Source organism: Dipodomys ordii, unplaced genomic scaffold (genome assembly GCF_000151885.1).
Source record: "Dipodomys ordii isolate 6190 unplaced genomic scaffold, Dord_2.0 Scaffold6, whole genome shotgun sequence".
NCBI classification, from domain to species: domain Eukaryota; kingdom Metazoa; phylum Chordata; class Mammalia; order Rodentia; family Heteromyidae; genus Dipodomys; species Dipodomys ordii.
Window position 1 is genome coordinate 1,504,076 of NW_012267222.1, and position 19,148 is coordinate 1,523,223.

General features: G+C 63.3%; 1 protein-coding gene across 1 annotated transcript in view; it reads right to left on the reverse strand.

The window, feature by feature from the left end:
- The window catches only part of Megf6 (multiple EGF-like-domains 6), an 81,959-nt gene that overhangs the window by 9,795 nt on the left and 53,016 nt on the right, over positions 1-19,148 (reverse strand). The window contains exons 5-18 of the mRNA XM_013030975.1: positions 18,100-18,222; positions 10,455-10,580; positions 9,774-9,896; positions 8,242-8,364; positions 7,957-8,094; positions 7,623-7,742; positions 7,148-7,270; positions 6,735-6,902; positions 6,351-6,482; positions 5,580-5,708; positions 4,379-4,507; positions 3,631-3,765; positions 3,403-3,537; positions 49-111 (exon numbers count right to left, since the gene is read on the reverse strand). Coding sequence (XP_012886429.1) covers positions 49-111; positions 3,403-3,537; positions 3,631-3,765; positions 4,379-4,507; positions 5,580-5,708; positions 6,351-6,482; positions 6,735-6,902; positions 7,148-7,270; positions 7,623-7,742; positions 7,957-8,094; positions 8,242-8,364; positions 9,774-9,896; positions 10,455-10,580; positions 18,100-18,222 — 1,767 coding nt within the window. The remainder of the gene's footprint in view (positions 1-48; positions 112-3,402; positions 3,538-3,630; positions 3,766-4,378; positions 4,508-5,579; positions 5,709-6,350; positions 6,483-6,734; positions 6,903-7,147; positions 7,271-7,622; positions 7,743-7,956; positions 8,095-8,241; positions 8,365-9,773; positions 9,897-10,454; positions 10,581-18,099; positions 18,223-19,148) is intronic.

Consider the following 19,148-nt stretch of genomic DNA (forward strand, 5'->3'; position numbering starts at 1 on the left):
CCCCCGTCCTCCCCGGTGGACACAGGCACTGCCCGGTGACCCGGTGACAGGGTGCTGCGACACAGGAGCAGGATCCGGAGCAGTTCACGCCGAACATCCCTTCTGGGCACTCTGTAGGAGGGGGGCAGGAGAGGACTAAGCCCTGGGCATGGGAGGCCCACTTCACACTGTCCCTGCCTGCCCTGACCTTGTGGGGCTGCCCAGCCTGGGAGCCTGCCCTGCCCCGTGCTGCCCTGCACTGCGCTGCCCCGCACGGCCCTGCCCTGTGCTGCCCTGCCCTGCGCTGCCCTGCACTGCCCTGCCCCGTGCTGCCCTGCCCTGCGCTGCCCTGCCCTGTGCTGCCCTGCACTGCCCTGCCCTGTGCTGCCCTGCCCTGCGCTGCCCTGCACTGCCCTGCGCTGTCCCACACTGCCCCATGCTGCCCCGTGCTGCCCTGCCCTGCCCTGCCCCACACTGCCCTGCCCCGCACTGCCCTGCGCTGCCCCGCACTGCCCGCACTGCGCTGCCCTGCCCTGCCCTGCCCCGCACTGCCCTGCGCTGCCCCACACTGCCCCATGCTGCCCCATGCTGCCCCATGCTGCCCCGCGCTGCCCCGCACTACCCTGCCCTGCCCTGCCCCGCACTGCACTGCCCTGCACTGCCCCACAATGCCCCGTGCTACCCCTCGCTGCCCTGCCCCGCCCTGCCCTGCGCTGCCCTGCCCTGCCTTTGTGGGACTGCCCCGCACTGCACTGCCTTGCACTGCCCCGCGCTGCCCCGAGATGCCCCGTGCTACCCCTCGCTGCCCTGCCCCGCTCTGCCCCGCGCTGGCACCGACTCCAGCCCCAGCAGGAGCAGCGGTGCACTACCAGGGTGGGTCACAGAGAAGGGCAGGGACAGAGGAAGGTTAGCCTCGAGGCACCATCGGAGATGGGCAGGGGCAGACAGAGGGCACGCGGCCTGTCAGGCAGGAGCCGCGGCCACCAGGACCCTGGAGAGCTCCCAGGAGCAGGTGGCAACCTTGTCCCCCTTCCAGCCCCACTGGGGTCCCCAAGAGAACCCCTACCACTCCAGCCCACGGGGGTGCACCCATCCAGCCCCTCTCCTCCCCACCCAGATGGTACCCCACTGTACTGCACCTCCGACTCAGCCCCACGGGCTGTGGGAGAATCTGCCTCCACCCCACGGTGCTCACAGGAATGGGGTGGTAAGGAGTGGTGTCCAGAATGTTCTAAACAGAGACAAGCCGGTGCCCCGAGGCCTGGGCTCCCCATCTTGAACTCAGAACAGGGGCCCAACAGCCTGGGATTCAGAGCACCTTGGCGGTGGTGGCCTGGCACTGGGTTCCACAGCAGGGCCGCAGGAAGGTTCACAGTGCCACACACCGGGCTCTAGGACCCTGTGACCCGCAGTGACCACTCCCTGGGCCTGGCAGAGCGCAGCGTGGGGAGGCTGCCCTGCTGCCAGCCCGGAGGTCCAGGGAAACGCTGCAGGCCCCACAGGTGTGCAGCCGTCCCGGGACGCAGGGGCAGGCCGGGGCACGTGCAGCCCCCGCGCACGCTCAGGAGTCCGCAGGGCGGGGCGGGGCAGGGAGACTGGCCACGTTCTGAGGCCTCCCACTGGGCCGCAGCGGCCTCCCCACTAACTAGCTGCAGACCCATGTGCGGGGCAGTAATAGTTCCCAGAAATGTCTATAAAAGTGTGTGTGTCATTTCCTGTGGCTCATTCTTGGGGCACGGGAGGCTTACCCTAGCAGGCAAGGAAAAACAAAAAGAGGAGGGGGCTTCTACCTCCTGACGCCTGGGCTGGCTCCAGGGTTGCTGGGCAAGGCCTCCTCCTGAGCTCCACATGAGGCCTGGAAGGCAGGTCCCAGGCCTGGGGGTGGCTGCGCTGCAAGTATGCGCGTGTGCATCCATGTGCCCATGCACACATGTGCAGACTGTGCACACTGCATGTCTGCATGGGTGCATACGTGTGTGTGTGTGTGTGTGTGTGTGTGTGTGTGTGTCAGGTGGGAGCTGTCAGAAGGCCAGGCACTGTCTACATCTCTATAAGCCCACAATGCTTACCCAAGGGGGAAAGCAAACACTCGGAACCACTGAGCTCAACCTGAAGCCAGACACCGTGTGTCCAGGGTGGGATTCCACCCATACCCATGTCACTCCTGCACCAACAGAACGTGAGAACGCAAGTTGGCATTATCCCAGAGCGGGCCCAGCTGAAGCACCCACACAGACTCTGGGTGCAGACTCTGGGTGCAGATAGATACTGGGTGCAGACAATGGATACAGACACTGGGTGCAGACATTGGATACAGACACTAGGTGCAGATAGAGATACTAGGTGCAGCCAGAGACACTGGGTTCAGACACTGCGTGCAGACAGACACTGAGTTCAGACACTGGGTGCAGACACTGGGTACAGACACTGGGTCAGATAAGAGACACTGGGTGCAGGCTGGGGCCTGGCCAGGGTGCTCACAGCTCTGGTCGCCGTGGCCAGTGTGGGCTGAGATGCTGGCCAGAGGGTGCTGACTCCCTAACGCTGCTCCCCTGTGGCCTCTGGGCAGGCTAGGTGGGGCAGGGCCTCTCTGTGTTTTACCCCCAGGGAAGAGAAGCGGCCACGGCTCTGCCACCCCTCCCTGGCCCGGCCACCTTGAGGCAGATACTATGTATGGGTCCCATCAGCTCCCACCAGCTCTTCAGGCCAATAGGAGTGGACAGCAGGGACCTTGCCAAGGGAGGCCGCGACCTTCCCGGGCCGGACAGCAGCTACCGCCGCAGCCCCCAGGGCACACACCCAGGCCTTCCCTCCCTCATGGGCCCACGGCTGCTCAGGGCTCCTGGTCGTGATGCCTGTCATCCCTGCCCAGCCCAGGTGGGCTGAGGGGCACAGGGGGCTTGGCTGGGGGCTGCTGGCAGCCGCGGTGCCCCACCCTCCCGTCCAGCTCCCTTGGCCTCCCACTGCCAACAGGTCAGGGTGTGGGTTCCCAGCATGCCTTGCTCCAGGCCCGTCGTAGGGCAGCTGGGACTGAACTCACTGGTCCACTTGGGCTCTGTGTCCTGAGATCTGCTGGAGGGGACCCCCATCTCTGCCTGTGCAGCTACAGCCCATACCTTACCCCCCCACCCCCGGACTCCAGGTGCAGTGCTCTCAGAACAGCCAGTGGGGTGGAGGAGTGAGAGTGGTTTTGGAGAGGCACTGACCCCTTCTCTGGGTCAGGCCCGGGCAGAGGCAGAGCAGCGCCTGCCCTGGGCAGTTTCTAAAGCACACCACAAGCAGTTGCTGCGCACAGCAGGTAAAGGCTCCACGGGGGCCCGGGTACTGTGGCCAGCAGCCTCGAGCCGAGCGGCCCTCTGAGCCACACACATACGCACGACCCACGTGACCCACACACCGGGATCGCCAGGGGTGGCCACTCACCTTGGCCACAGTCCTCCCCCAGGTAGCCAGGCGGACACTGCCTCCGACACTCGCCACCCACAGGGTCACAGGCCACACCTGGTGGACAGGTGCACCTGTGCCGGCAGCCTGGCCCAAAGAAGCCTGGCTCACACTCTGCAGGGTGAGAAGGCGAGGGTGAGAGGCGCCCAGGACCGCCCGCCCCGCCCCACCCCACCCCTCCGCCACCCCTTCCAGGCCCTGGCTCACCCTCCTGGCACCGCCGGCCCCGGAAGCCAGCCTTGCAGGAGCATCCGCCGTCCCTGGGGTCACAGGACTGGGTGTGGGCCCGCTCACAGCTGCAGTCCTCCGAGCAGCCCGGCCCGAAGGCCCAGGGTGGACAGGCTGCACCATAGAGCCGTGAGGGGCCTGCCGGCCCGCAGCGCCCACCCCTCCCAGCCCTGGTTACTACGGCAACAGTGACGGACCCCGGAGGCTGTGCCCCCTTCCAGAACTTTCCGAGGATCCCAGCATCACACTTGTACCCATTTTATAGCCAAGAACCAGGGTCTGCGAAGTTAAGGTTTCGCCCTGGACCACACCGTTCCCACCCAGTCCTGACGTTCCCCTCTCCCAACACTCCTCTGACAAATGCCAAAGGAGGTCTGCCCTCCGCCGCCCCGCCAGCCTCTTCCTTCCCTGTGCACCCCAGGGCTCACCCTGTGGGGGGGCGCTGAGGACCAGGCTGTGTTGCCAGGCCTCACTCCAAACCCCAAGCTGTGTCTAGGCCCCTGGCAGGCTCCCTGGGGAGGCTCGTCCAGCCGGTGCCTACGGCCCAGCCCCTCTGGAGACCAGGGCCAGGAGGCTCCCTGGCGGGGCGGGGGGGAAGGAGACGCCCCTGGAGCAGCGCAGATCCCAAACTCCAACCCAGAACACTGCACGGGGCTCCCAGCACGGGAGAGGCTCAGACCCTCTGGCCCCGGGGCCAGCTTACACACTGCGGGGCAGCAGGACTCACCGAGGTGGCAGAAGCGGCCGTACAGCCCCGGGTCGCAGAGGCAGGCCCCATAGAGGCGGTGGCACCGGCCCCGGTTGGCACAGTGGCACTTCTTGCGACAGTGTTTCCCGTAGAAGCCCTTGGGGCAGCCTGAGGAGATGGGGGTGGCCTCAGTGAGAGCCGTGGTGCGCGGCCAGGTTCCCACATCTGTCCCCCGGCACAGGAGCCCGGAGAAGCCCCACCCTGTGCGGAGCGATGCACCTCCCGACCGTCTGGCCAGCCTCTCCACGGTCCGCAGCAAGGGTGGGAGCCGGAGCACACCGCTCAGCGTGCGCCTAAGGGACAGCGTCCCCCCCCCAGCCTGCGGCCTCCTCGACTCTGCTCCTCGGTGGGACTGAGCCTGACTCCCCCACCTCACAGCAGGAAGGACGCATGAGCCCACTGGCCGGGTCCCAGCCCCAGGCTCGAGAGGCTCCAAGGCTAGCTTTGTGCTTTCCAGAATGTCTTCCCCTGCCCCATGTCCTTCTTCCTACCAAAGGGGCTGCAGTGGATGGGAGGTGGACCTACAGCTCACCCAGGATGACGTCATCCCCTAGGATGACATCATCACTCCCAGATGACATCATCATATCTGTATGACATCATCCTAACAGGATGACACCACCATAACAGACTCTCCAGGCTGACTGACAGAGGACAGCAGGCCATGTGAACAGCGGGCCACCCAGAGGAGACAGAAAGTCCCGCACGGCTGCCCTTGGCACAGACCTCAAAATGCAGCAATGCCCCCTGGGAAAACGCCACTGGCTCTAGCTCCCACAGAAGGTTTAACTACAGTGAGACAGGAGATCCGCGTCACCCCACGCAGTCACCCACACCAGGGCTCGCTTCGCTTCTGTGAGTCCCGCAGCTCTACATGAATGTTTCTGGGAACGGGAAGGGGGCTCCCTCCTCCCCAGGAAGCCCAGTCCAAGCACCTGCTGCAAGCCAGGTCTCCACCTGCCGGAGCTGAGCCCCAGGGAGTTAGCGACAAGGAACACTCGGCATCTGTCCCTTTAAAGGCCTCCTCCGTCCCGGGCCCCGCAGAAGCCCTGGAAGCCGGTGGGCAGGAGTCCATGCAAAGCCCCCGTTACTGGCCCTCCTCCCCACAAGGAGGCCAGGCAGGAGACCGCCCCCCCAACCCCAGGGGCAGCCACAGAGGCTCCCGAGGGGTCGCACGCACCATCCTCACAGCGGGCTCCGCCGACTCCCGGGGGGCAGCGGCAGGCCCCCGTCACAGGGCCACACGTCCCGCCGTTCTCACAGCCGCAGGCCGAGCTGCAGTTCTTCCCAAAGGTGCCGGGAGGGCAAGCTACGGGGGTGAGGAGAAGCACCAGGGTCACTGGTCAGTAGGGCTCTGAGCAGAGTCCCCGCCACACACGTTCCAAGGCCCACGCGGGTTCAGACGCCACCGCCTGGAGCGCACAACTGTGACTCCCAGACCCAGCCACACTCACGGCGGACGAGACGTCACCATCCAACCCTGCACCCTCTCGCTCTGATCGCACGCATGCACCCCGAGCACCCCGAACCTCACAGCCATCACAGCCCGGCAATGCCCACAGGTGCCCAGTGCCGTCCCGGTGATGCCCACAGGTGCCCGCCGCTGTCCCCGGTGATGACCACAGGCACCCACCGCTGTCCCCCCAGTGATGCCCCCGGTGCCCACCGCTGTCCCCTGGTGATGCCCGTGGTGCCCACTGCTGTCCCCCCAGTGATGCCCCCGGTGCCCACCACTGTCCCCTGGTGATGCCCACAGGTGCCCACCGCTGTCCCCCCAGTGATGCCCACGATGCCCACTGCTGTCACTCTGGTGATGCCCATGGTGGCCACCCCTGTCCCCCAGTGATGCCCACCGTGCCCACCGCTGTCCCCCCAGTGGTGCCCGTGGTGCCACTGGCCCTGTCTGGGGCTCACCCCCCACCCCGCCCAGCACTGTCCTGCAGGGACTCACTCTCATTGCAGATGAGCCCGGTCCAGCCGTCCGGGCAGTCGCAGCCATCCAGGCCCGGGAGGCAAGTCCCTCCATTCCTGCAGTCAGCGCAGGTCAGGCTGCAGTCATGGCCGAAGGAGTCACCCAGGCAGACTGGGGACAGACAGGGAGAGGCGCCTCAGAGCCGGACCCCAACCTCAGATCAAGAAAGAGGACTAGAGGGCCAGCCCAGCCCAGAGGCCCCCGAAGGAGCCAGAGGCGGAGGCCAGGGAGAGCCTCTCTGGGAGCTGCGGGCCTCCTGAACCCCACATGGACCTGCACCCTCTGCAGGTCACTGCGGGACACCGTGGTCAGCGGCCTGCTGACCCTGAGGGCAGGAGGGCAGCACGGGGCCCAAGCCCTCACCAAACTTCTCCAGGAGCCTGTGCTCTCCGCGGAGCTCCGCCTCCTCCTCCTCCGGCCCGTAGTCATCCTGGAAGAGCTGAGGTAGTTCATCTCGCAGCACCGCGATGTGGGGCAGAGGCCGCACGAAGGGCAGCTGGCCGTCCAGGTCCACCGTGGGCTCCTCCAGGGCTGGGGATGACCACACAGGCGCCTTATGCCTGCCACCCACTGCTCTCCCAAGGAGAGCGGATCATCTCTCATCTGATCAGGGGAGCTAGGCCACCCAGAGCCCCCGGCCGGCATTTGTCTGGGGAGGGCTGTCTCATCGGCCCTGGTGCCCTACCACCATAGCAAGAGGTGGCCTGGAGCAGGGGCGGCGCGTGGCCGGACAGCACGCAGGACTGGGGACAGGGAGGGGCGGCCGGGATGCTCACGGGTGCAGCCTCGGCGGTCCTCGTCCAGCCGGTAGCCGGCCTCGCAGAAGCACTGGAAGGAGCCAGCCAGGTTGGAGCAGTGATGCTCACAGCCTCCACGGCTGGAGGCGCATTCATCCACATCTGCAGGCAAACGGGGCTCCTGGTGTCGGGAACGGGGGCCCGCCCTGGCCCTGCCCCCTGGACAGAGCTGAGGCACACTGGCAATGCCAACCCACAGAACGGCGGTGTCTCAGGTGGCGCCAGCCCCTGCCAAAGGAGGCCGGACCAGAGATCCGCTCAAGAGCAGCCAGGAGGGCAGACCCCACCCCGTGAGAGCAGCTGGTGACCACAGGCCAGAGAGAGGGAGGAAGGCTGGCACTGCCCTTCTGTAGCAAGCAATGGGGCTTGGGGACAGGGACTGGCAGGCTGGAGGGCCAGCCTGGACCCGACGTCCTTCCCCGGCACCCAGGTGCAACCGAGGGCGGGGACTCACCCTCACAGCTGCAGCCGTCGGTGCTGAGCCGGTAGCCGGCGTAGCAGCCGCACTCATACCCACCAGGGGTGTTGGCACACGCCTGCTGGCAGCACGGGGAATCCATACAGTCGTCGACATCTATGGGCACACACAGAGCCCACCTGTGCACCCCATCCACAATCTCCTGGGCACAGCCTGCACACACTCTCACACACAACCACAGGATTATATAGAACAGGCCCAGGCAGCCAGGGTGGAACTGGCTTCCAAATGTGGCATCAGACCAGTCCCTGACCCGGGGTGAGCCCTGGGCTGCTGTGGGGCGGGCAGCCGGAAAGGAGCTGGCTCATACCAATGCAGGTCTTCCGGTCCTCGTCCAACTCATAGCCGCGGGGGCAGGTGCAGAGTGGCCCCGTGCTGGTGTGGCTGCAGCCGTGCGAGCAGCCACCATTGCCAGCCTCACAGCTGTTCACGATCTCCATCTCAATCCCTGCAACAAAGCCAGATGGCGGGGACAGGGGACAGGGCACAGGGTTAGCAGCCCTCTGCCCAACAGCTGGGGCCCCATCACCACGGAAGGAAGGTGAAGATGGCACCCTGGGGCATTCAGGGAGCCCTCTGCCCACGGTCTGCTCACGGTAGCACTGCCGTCCATCGGCGCCCAGCTCGTAGCCCGCGTGGCACACACACTTAAAGGATCCCTCAGTGTTGAGGCAGCCATGGGCACACTGGGCCAGGCCCGTGGCACATTCGTCCACATCTGGAAGGAAGAGAGCAGGGGACAGGCTCAGGGTCCCAGAGGAGCGCGGTGGCACCGGCACCTGCTGCTGACGCCAGCTCGTGAGCATCAGCCTCCTGGCTGTGGCCGTGCGGCGCACACTCTCGGGACCGGATCCTGCCTGCCACCACTGCCCCGCGGGTTCCCCAGGGGAAAACTGGTCCCTGGGCATCTGGGCGTCCTGGATCTTCCTGTGTGTGTGTGACGTTGAGCCTGCTGCAATCAGCTGTGCCCAGAGTGACAGGCTTGCCTGTCACACCCAGACGAGGTCTGGTGGTTCAGTGTGTGGGGCCGTCCCTGCCCTGTGGACAACTGGCCATCCCGCAGGGTGCCTTGGGAGCTGACCACTGCTGCACAGGCTGCCAGTTAACATGTCAGACTCCCTCGGAAGTCACTGGACCCAAGGTCAGGCGCCCCCAAGTCTGCCCATCCTGGGGTCCACAGATACAAGGAAGAGCCGGGACACCCAGACACCCAGGCATAAAGCGAAGCACATAACTCACCGACTGTGATGATGACAGCTAGCGGGACATGGAAAGGCATCTGGAAACTGTGCCCAAGGACCTGGAGTCATGGATCAAGTGGTAGAGCACCAGACATGGGCAAAAAAAGACTGAGCAAGAGCACAAGTCCCGCTGGGAAGGTGGCTCAGTGGTAGAGTGTTTGCCTAGCATTCATGAGGCCTTGGGTTTGATTCCTCAGTGCTACATAAACAGAAAAAGCTGGAACTGGTGCTGTAGCTCGAGTGGTAGAGCGCTAGCCTTGAGCTGAAGAGCTGAGGGACAGCGCCCAGGCCCGGAGTTCAAGCCCTACAACTGACAAAAAAAAAAAAAAAAAAGCACAAGTCCCTGAGTTCAAACCCAGCAAATAAACCAAAACAAAGATTAAATAGGCTGGGTACCAGTGCCTATCACTCCCAGCTTCTCGGGAGGTAGAGGGGTGGGGATCGTGGTTCAAGGCCAATCCACGCCAAACATTCTCCAGACGCCCATCTCAACCAACAGCCGGGCATTGTGCGCCTGTCATCCTACAAGTACCCAGGGAGTAGACACGGGGGAAAGTGAGTTCCTACCTCAAAAAAAAAAAATACTGCAGCCAAAAGGGCTAGAGGCATGATCAAGTAGCACAGCCCCTGCCTAGCAAGCCCGAAGCCCTGAGTTCAAACCCCAGCACTGCCAAACACTAAAATAAAATGCTACGCTGAGCAGTGTCCCTTATTCCTGGTGAAGCACGATTGGGGAGGTGGCTCACGGAGTGATCCCTACTCCCCCCGAGGAAGGGGAAGACTGAGGACCATCCCAGCTCGCGCAGGCATGCTGGGTAGGTGCCTCTGTCCCCACAGAGCGGCGGGGGGAGACCCGGGGGCCGGAGGGAACGGAAGGATGTCCTACCCTCACAGGCCTTGCGGTCTGACGCGAGCTGGTAGCCCGCATGGCACCCGCAGTGGGCAAGGCCCCGGCGCGCCTGGCACGTGTGCATGCAGCCGCCATTCCCGTCTGCACACGGGCTTCTCCCTGCAGCAGACACAGAGGGATGGGAAGAGATCAGGGCAGGGTGGAAGGGGACCGGGTGACTTGAGACTCCTGTCCCCAGAGCCCGCCTAACCCCCAGTCTCCCATGCATCTCCCCATGTGGGGTGAGCAGCGGGAAGCATGCCCACAGCTCTGAGCTCCCCTGTTCCGGCCTGGGCAGGGGCTGGTCTCCCCATAGTTGGGAAGCTTCTGAGACCCTCTGGAAGACCCCACAGCAGGACTCTGCTGAGGAGCTGCCAGCCGCTGAGCTGCCCCCCACCCCCAGCTCAGGGCTGTCAGGGGCTCAGAGGACCCCACAGGACCAGCTGCTGAGGGCTTCCAGAGGGACACGGCCAGGCTGGGCCTGCCGCCCCAGAGTCCTCTCCTGGAGGCCAGGATACCAGAACCAACAGCAGTGTTGTGACCCCACACCTCTGTAACCCCAGCTCTGTGAGCACCTACTTCTAGGCCCTATGAGCCCCAATTCTGTGACATCTCCCTGTCCCCGCTTCCTCCCCCAGCCCACGGTCCCAGCCCGGTGAGTCTGCGGCATCCACTCACGGACACAGCGCCTGCCATCCTCCTGCAGCTGGAACTCTGGCCGGCACTGGCAGCGGTGCCGCGTGGCTGTGAGCTGGACACACTGGTGCTGGCAGCCCCCATTGCCCAGGGTACAGGAGCTGATGGCTGGGGACACAGAGAGCCCAGGTCAGCCCAGGAGGGAGGGCCGGCGGGGACAGGCAGGGCCCAGCCCACAGGGGCCTTCAGAGACGCCCATCCACCCCTGGCCCCCGAGCGGGGCTTCAGGGGGACACACTGCTCCGTGGCCCGTCTGGCCCACAGCCTGACTTTGCTCTCTCTGCCACCGATGGGTCTGCAGGATGGTGGCCATCTTCTGTATCCTCCTGTCCCAGCCCGCCTGACATCTGGACACAGAGCCAAGGCGGCACACACCGCAGCACATCAGGGGCCACTGGGTAGGCAAGGTGAAGCCTCGGCACCCCAGGAACAAGCCCCCCGCCCCCTGGAAGGACGGCAGAGAGTGGCAGGGACCTCCCTCCGGGTTGGTCCTCAAGGCAGACGGCGTGGAGATGCTGTGGATGGCGCCTGTGGCCTGGCCGGGGCCACACTTCACACCTGACCCCAGGATGCCCACTCTTCCCAGTGGCCAAGGGACAGCACTCCGTGAGACGGCAGGCCGGGAACCAGCGCCCCAGCCCTATGCGCTTGGCCCCCTGCAGGCAGGGCACGACTCTACGGGAGCAAGGCGAATGTGTGAGGGCCTGGATATCCTGTGGGTGGACTTGTGCCCATGCCCTGTGCTGGCCAGGGAGGCTGGGGTGGAAGTGGGACTGGGCAAGGCGCTGGTGGTAAGCTCCAGGCCAGCCGCAGCCAGCTCCTTCTCCAGCCAGCCTGGATTTGGTTGCAATCAGGTATCTGGCAACCCTCCTGTGGTTAGAGGAAGCTGGCTCCAAGCTCAGGAGGGAAGCCGCAAGAATGTCTTGCTGCCGGGCAGGACAGAGCACCGCCGCGGGCCCGCGGGCCTGAGCCAGGGTGGGCTGGAGCAGACCTGAGCCGTGGAACTGGAGCAGGCTGCGGGCTCTCCCCACGATGCCACCTTCCCGAGCACTGGCTTGGTGGGGGACTTGGGCTGCACACGGGTTGGGCTTGGGGCTGGCACCACAGACAGGCAGGCGCTCCGGGGCCACGGCGCCAGCGGCCGCACGGAGCACATGAGCTGCCTTGGAGCTCCGAGCAGGCCAGGCGCACTGTCGGCCAAAGGCAAGGCTTCCTTCAAAGCAAGCTGGTTTAAAAACCACAGCCCTCACAAAACGGCCCTCTCCCCTGGAGCGGAGGGACCACGGTTGAGGCCCACCCCACATCCTCAGAACAAAGCCAGAAGTTGGGGGTGGCAGTGGGGCTTCAGCACACTGAAGTGGGGGGAAGAACGGCAGCAATACCCTGAGCCATGCCCTGGGTCCAACTCTCTCCCAGATCGGAGAGCAGGAGCTGTGCTACCCCCAGGCCCGGCTGGCTTCACCTGAGCTGGTTCGGCCCCAGCCTTTCTTCCATAGTATCAGGGGTACGCGCGGCCTGCGCCGGCCCCGCGTTCCTAGGGGCTCTGTTTATTTGTGTTCACCACACCAACAGCGTCCCTGCTCAGGACACGTAATAGGAACCAGAAGCCCTTTCTGGCAGAGCCAGGCAGACAGCGCGGGGGACAGAGTCCGGGCAGGGAAGCAGGCTGGACAGGCACCTCATGAGGACCAGGGCCCGGGAGACCGTGGCAGGGCAGGAAGGAGATAGGCACCCCTTGTCCACAGCAGGGCCCAGGATCCCTCTCTGCCTGGCACCCGCAGAGCCCATCCTCCTGTCCTCCAGGCCACAGAGCTGTGATCTCCAGATGTTCCCAAGCTGTGCACCACCGGGAGCCGGGCCAGCACCACTCCATACATCCTGCGTGGATTCCCGGAAAGCTGAGCGAGGCAGATTTTCCACGGTGCTGGGATGTGCGGCTCTGGGAAGGGCTGGGCTCTGTGTGACAGGGCCCCAGGGATGATGACCGCTTCCTCTCGTCACTGAGATTCAGTCCACAGACCCCTCCCCAGGCCACAAGCCAAAGCCTCACACCTGGTTCTAGTTCTGCAAATCAGAACTCGGAGCTAAGCTCGGGCGTCTGTCAGAAAGTGAGGGTCGGACGTGGCCTCCGAGCGGGAGAAGATCCCTCGGCCTCCCTCTGCAATCGGCATATACTGACACAGCTGGCTCCACAGTTGGGTGTGGTGGTTCACGCCTGTAATCCCAGCACTGGGGAGGCTGAGGACTGAGAGTTTCAGGCCAGCTTGGGCTACATGACTAGACGGGATCTCAAAAATAAATACATAAATCGGTTCCACGAGTCCCGGCTCTGCTTTTACTTCTATTACACTGAAATGGAATTCTCGTAAAGGAAAAACCCTGCCCGAGGTCGGGGCAGGAAATCTCAGCACAATCCTGCTGGAGCCTCTAGCTTCCATCCAAAACCAGGGGCCTTCTCTGCCAGGAGCCTGCTCCAGTCCCTGCCCACGACCAGACACTCTGTGTTAAGGTTTATATCCCCAAAACGTGTGTGTGGAAGCCCTAGCCCCCAACGAGATGGGGTTCAAGTGGACTGGCCGAGATGACAGGTAGACAAGGAGGGGGTGGCGAAGAGGGACCCAGTGAGCCTCCAAGGGGTCACAGGTGCCTGGAGAGCAGCGGCCCTGCCCCCAGTCACCGTGAGGGGGCTGCACAGATGAGGCCAACCTCCAACACCCTTACTGCCTGGACACCCGCTCCTCACCCAGCCACAGCCCCAACCTGTCCCGCCTCACACGCCCCTGCCCGTGGAGGCCACGCGAGCATCACTAGCTTTGTTTCTCTAGAGAACGTATGTGTTCCTCGTTTGCCATTTAGATGGTTCATCCGTCAGGCCCGTCAGATGCCGAGTTCCAGAGGTTAGGCAGCATCTGGGCGGTAGGCCCCCACTGAGGGAGAGACGGTGGAACTGTTAGGGGGCAGACCTAACAGGTAGCAGTTAATATGCAGCCCATCATGGTGCTTCCTATTCCCATAGTGCTCCGGGGTCCTGACCAAATGCTTCTTCTTCCCATAATGCTCCGGGTGCCCGCTCAACCAATGGAAAGAGCTGGGACAGCCCTTGTACAAGCCATCAAGCAATCAGCACAAAGCCGGGAGAGCAGAGGCGGGTGAAAGGCCCTGGGAGCGGACGCCTCTGGACTCTTTGGGCCCCTCGCGGGGGAGTTTTGCTGCTTTCTTTCATGGCTTTCCTTTACTTTCAAATAAACTTACTCTTTTACCTTAAACTCGTCTCTGCCTTTAACTTCTTTAATGGGTGGAGAAAACAATCCATCCCCCTAGACCGCATGACCACTACCCAAGCAGTGCCGTCCGTCATCCGTGAGAGATGCTATTTCAGCCCCAAGGTGAAGCAACCTCCTGCAGCTCCACACACCCTTCCCCAGCTCACCTCAACTAACTCCCGTGGCGCCCCATCTCCCTGCATGCCTGGCGGGGCCACTGTCAGTCTCATGAGCTCCCTTCCCAAAGCTTAACACGCTCCTTCCCTCTCCATAACTTAGCAGGCCTCTTTCCTAGGCAACACCAGGCCCATGTAGTAAAGGCAGTAAGTAATCAACTTTACCTCTACGTTGGGATAGCACTCCTCTGGGGCAGCTACCACCATCTAAGGCAGCAAGAGCCCCTTAGAGTGACCTTCAGGTCTGGGCAGCTGCAGGGCCCCTTATTTACTACTTGGACAGCAGCCATCCATCCTGGTCCGCCATGATGAAGCCCCTGGCCCGCACATCCACACACCAGGGTCTCGGCCTCCTAGCCCCTTCCAGCCCCTCCTAGACCTCCTAGGCTATATAGGTCACCCCAGACAATAGCGGGGGCTTCCTCTCACTTCTCTCTTGTGAGAAGGGGTCTTGCCCTTCCCTTTACTGGCAATAAACCTTTTCTTTGTTCTCTGTACCTGGATGTCTACATGGTTTTCTGGCAAAGTCTAACAGACTCTAACAGCCGCCCTGGTCTTCCTGGCTGGGCTTCGTTACCAGCCCAGGGTGTGTGGTTTGTGCCCTTGGCCTCCCTGGGTCAGGGTGAGAGCCTCCCCGCTCTGCCTTGGCCTGCTCACGGCCATGGGGCCAGCCGCTCCTCTTCCCACCTCTCCCCGCCTCGCTCGGCTCAGACAGGGCCTTGCGGGCTGCGCGCAAACCCTGTGTGCAATTTCACGGGGGTTCGGAGGCTGGGAGGCTTGGGGAAGCCACATCTGTGGCTGCTCAGGGATGAGACTGGCAGTCTGCACATTTCAGCTGCCTGTGGCTTTGGCCCGGGCCCCAAGTCACTGCCAGCAGCGGCCTGCAGGGCCCAAGCAGCCTCCTCTCTGACAAGAACCGAGGGGGTAAGCCGGGGGCCTGGGCAGCCCCCACACACACTGCCCTGATGAGTCGATTCAGGCCCAAGTCTGCCCAAGGCCACACGCTGCCACAGGCACACCCCTGCAGAGCCAGGTGGAGAGCAGGGCCCAGGTGTGGACAGCAGAGCCCACCCTGAGCACAGCCCTTCCAAGGCCAGTAGAAATGAGAGCAGGAGACTAGAAAGCCACCTCTGTTCTAGAGCCTGCCCGGCGCTCTACACCTGGAGGGGCTCTGCAGGGTGAGCCAGGGACAGCCACGGCCCTTCAGGTTGTCCCCACGTGTGCTACTCAGGGACCCGGGGGAAAGAGCTGCATCCGCGTTCAGCGTCCGCAGGTCAGACTGAGGACCACCAGGCAGGCAGGTGCCCACATGCAGACGGAGGGCTCCGTGCACCAAGCAGTAAGGGACCCAGGGACTGTTTTGTTCTCTGCTGCTCTGCAATATGTCACAGAAAAATAGGACTGACATGCCTAGCCGCTCAGCCAAACCGCGGCTCGGAGCAGGCCCACTTTCCATAGTTGGAAAAGGAACTGGCTCCAACCCCTGCCCCTGTGGGCAGGAAGGTAGACCAGCCGTCAGGCCTCCCCGCCCCCCTTCCCAGCCCAGAGAGAGGAGGGGCACCCCCAGGGATCCCCAGCAATGCCTCCTCCGAGAACCCCACATGGGGAGCTACTTCCCTTAGGGCAGCTGCCAAAGTCCTTCTTAGGAATTTGCATTTTTAAGAATGGAAATGGAAACCTCTCTGGGTTTTATTTCCACAAGACCATGGGGAAGGGAGGGCCGCGTGGTGCGTGCCCATTTCCTGTTCTCCTCCTCTATCCCCCTCCCCCCATTTGGAGGTGAAGTCAAGTGTATTTGCAGGCTGTCTTCCGGCACTGCCGCCGCCTCTGGGGTCTTCCCAGGACCCTCAGGGGGGCAGCACCCCGAGCCCGAGAGCTCCCAGCCAGTGCTGCCATGTATGGGTAATCCCCCCAGTAATTCTCACTCTGAGCTGCTGAGGCCCACAGGAAAGCAGCACCCAGGGGAGACAGGTGACAAACCCACACCAAACCCAGACATGGCTAGGAATTCCAGACACACAGAATCCACCGCCAACAGCCAGATGCCTACACGGCCAAGAGGTGTCTGCAGGGGTCAAACTCTGGGGAGGTGTGGGAAGGGGGCTGGGAAGGTGCCCAGGCCGGGCCAGCCCACCCGAGAACAGGGCTCCCAGGAAAGGAAGGTGTTCCCCAGCTAGACTCAGCCATAGGCCATGGGGGAAGGGGGGACAGGGAGGGAGGAGGTAAGGGGTCATGTGTTCTAGAAGGTTCCATATAATAACTCCTCGCTGAGGGAGTTGCAGTCACGAGAGACAGTCCGAGGTCTCAACGTCCAGCCAAAGTCCGGTGAGTCCCAGAGGAGCCCTCGGACAGGAGAGGCGGGAAGTCTGCACAAGCATGAGGGAGGCTCTGATGCCCTCCCAAACGGGTCCCTGGTGTGAGGGGCCCGCTGGGGGAGCTGGGCAGCCCTGCAGGCCCCGCCACGCTGTGCCGGTCACATCTGGGGCCTGACGTCTGACCTGCAAATGCCCTTTACAATGAACTCATGCCACAGATACAGACGTCTGAGCCCTGAGCGCAGAATCCTAGCATCTCCGGCTCCGGCAGGGGCAGAGAACAGAGGCCCAGCGGAGGCGGGGGCACCCACCTGGGCATCCTGAGGCCAGCCTCCACTAGTCCCTCCAGCCCTACCACATGGGCTGCACAGTGAAAGACCGCCTGGCCATCCAGGCAGGGACCAAACGTCCCAGGACCACTGGCTGGGATGGCCCGGCCACGGGCATCCTAGCCATCCACGCCTTAATCCTCGCCTTTGATCTTTTGGCAGGCATCTCAGCGAAGGCCCTCATTAGCAGAGGTGGTGGAGACAAAAATGGAGTGAGTGTCCAAGCCCTGGGGACAGCAGAAAACCAGCCAGCAGCAAGGGGACTTCTGCTTACCAGCCCCAAGTCCCCCTGGCCCGCACGTCCACACCAGGGTCTCGGCCTCCTAGCTCCTTCTAGCCCCTCCTCGACCTCCTACGCTATATAGGTCACCCCAGACAATAGCCGGGGCTTCCTCTCACTTCTTCTCCCTTGTGAGAAGGGGTCTTGCCCTTCCCTTTACTGGCAATAAACCTTTTCTTTGTTCTTTGTACCTGGATGTCTGCGTGGTTTTCTGGCAGGGGGAATGTGCCTCTGTCCAATGCCACTTCTCCCGGGACCCTGGCCACAGGCTTCCAAAAGCCCCAGCAGGCAGCCAGCTGGGGTCCGCCTGGCCTTAGCTCTCCTGAGACGCAGCACATTCCTGCATCTGCTTTGACTTTCCCACCCAGGGCAGCTGCCTGGCTCCTGGGAACAGTGGCCTGGACATGTGTGTGCAGAGTGCTCCCCCCTCCCCTCCCCCGACCCCCAGCCCAGGCCGGCAGGCTGCCACCCACATGGCAGCCAAGGAGGAAGGCCGCTCAGAGCCAGCTCAGGCTCTCTCTGGATCTCCACAGTGGAAAGAAGGGGTGCCGGCATCCTCGCAGTATCCAAGAGAACCACACGGAGGCCAGAGGCAAGGGTCAGTCTGTCTTGGTCCAGAGCTGGCAGAAGCCAGCTGTTCACCCCTCGTTGGCTGCAGCCTTTCTCTCTGGACCTCCTGTTAACCCTCCCGAGCAGGCCGTGTCTCCACTGAGGTCATCCCCCGCAGCAGAGACCCAGCAGGGGATCTGAGGGCTAGGGTCCACCTGCCCCAGCCTGCATCCTCAGACTCCTGAGGCCCAGCTCTGCAGGGGCCATGAATGGCCTTCTGCTGCCTGGCCCCCCTGTCATCCAAGGGTGGCCCGAGTCCCCCTTGAGCCTTGGAGGCAGCACAGCCAGCAGGGAGCCACACCGATGATCCCTGCAGATGGCCAGGCCCAGCCAGACTCCATGTGGCTGCAACTTAGACCATGGGGACCCAGCTAATTCAGCACCTGGAGACCTGCTTGCTCACCTAGCTGCAGCCTCCACCTGTTGGCTGTGGGATGCCCAGAGGCAGGGTGTAGCTGGGACTCAGCAGCCCCTCCCCTTCCCTCCCCGCCCCGCCCCAGGCTGGAGCCCTGATGATGAACACTGAGGCCCCAGAGTCAGCCCCAATGCCAGCCTGGTCAGGACTCGCCCGTGAGGGCCAAGACTGGGCACAGCGCCCTGGAGTGTGGGGCACGGCAGAGGCCCACAGACCCGGACTGGGGCCCAGGAGACTCACCCAGACAGGTCCTGCCGTCCGTGTGGAGCCGGAAGCCAGGCTTGCACTCACAGAGGTAGGAGCCGGGGGTGTTCACACACCTGTGCTGGCAACCGCCGTTGTGCGAGCGACACTCGTCCACATCTGGTGGGAGGGGCGGGGTTACCAGTGGAACAGCCATCGGACACAGACCCTATATCACTGAGCGGAAGGAGCTCAGGCCCAAGACTTCCTTCTTCTCGGGCCATGCCTGTAACTTGCCACCCCCAGCCCACACTCCCAGAGCCAGGGTAGACTGAGGCAGCCAGGCCCAGCCTTCCCTAAGAGGGCATGGGGGCAGGGGAGAGCTGCCACCCAGGTGTCAGTCAGAATGTGGGAGCAGGCTCATAAGGAGCCCCCCCCCAGACCTCAAGGCCAAGCATGGAGCAGAGCCACCTATGGAAGCCATTGTGGGGCAGGACTGGCCGCCCTGTCCAGGGGTTCTGAGCCCAGAAGGAAAACATGGGGACTCTTGAAATGACACACGCCCAGGCAATAGAGAGAACGAGGTGGGGGAGGGGGGTTGCTGGCCTGAGCAGTGGGGGGGGAGAGGGTCTGCTGGCCTGAGCAGTGTTCCCTCAGACTCATGTCTACTGGAACCTCAGAACATGACTGTCTGCAAACAGCCTTTGTGGATAAAACAGGATGGAGATGAAATCATTCTGTGAGCAGTGAACCCCAAATCCCAGGACTGGGGTCCTATACGGAGAAGGCTGCGTGCCAATAAAACAGAAGTAGAGTGCAGTGTCCCCAAGCTACCAATGGATGGGAACCAGCTGGACAGGCCTTCCCCTGCAGGCTCCAGAGAAGAGGCCTGCACACCTTGAGCTCAGAATCCTGGTCTCCAAGAGGAAGGGAGAAACTTCCCTGTTCAGAAGTGGAGGTGTGGCTCAAGTGGTAGGGTGCCAGCCTTGAGTGAAAAAACGAAGCAAGAGTGTGAGGTCCTGAAGCACCAGTATGGGCTCAAGAGAGGAAGTGTGGGACGGAAGGAGAAAGGGGAAGAGAAGAAGGGAGGGAGGGAGGGAGGGAGG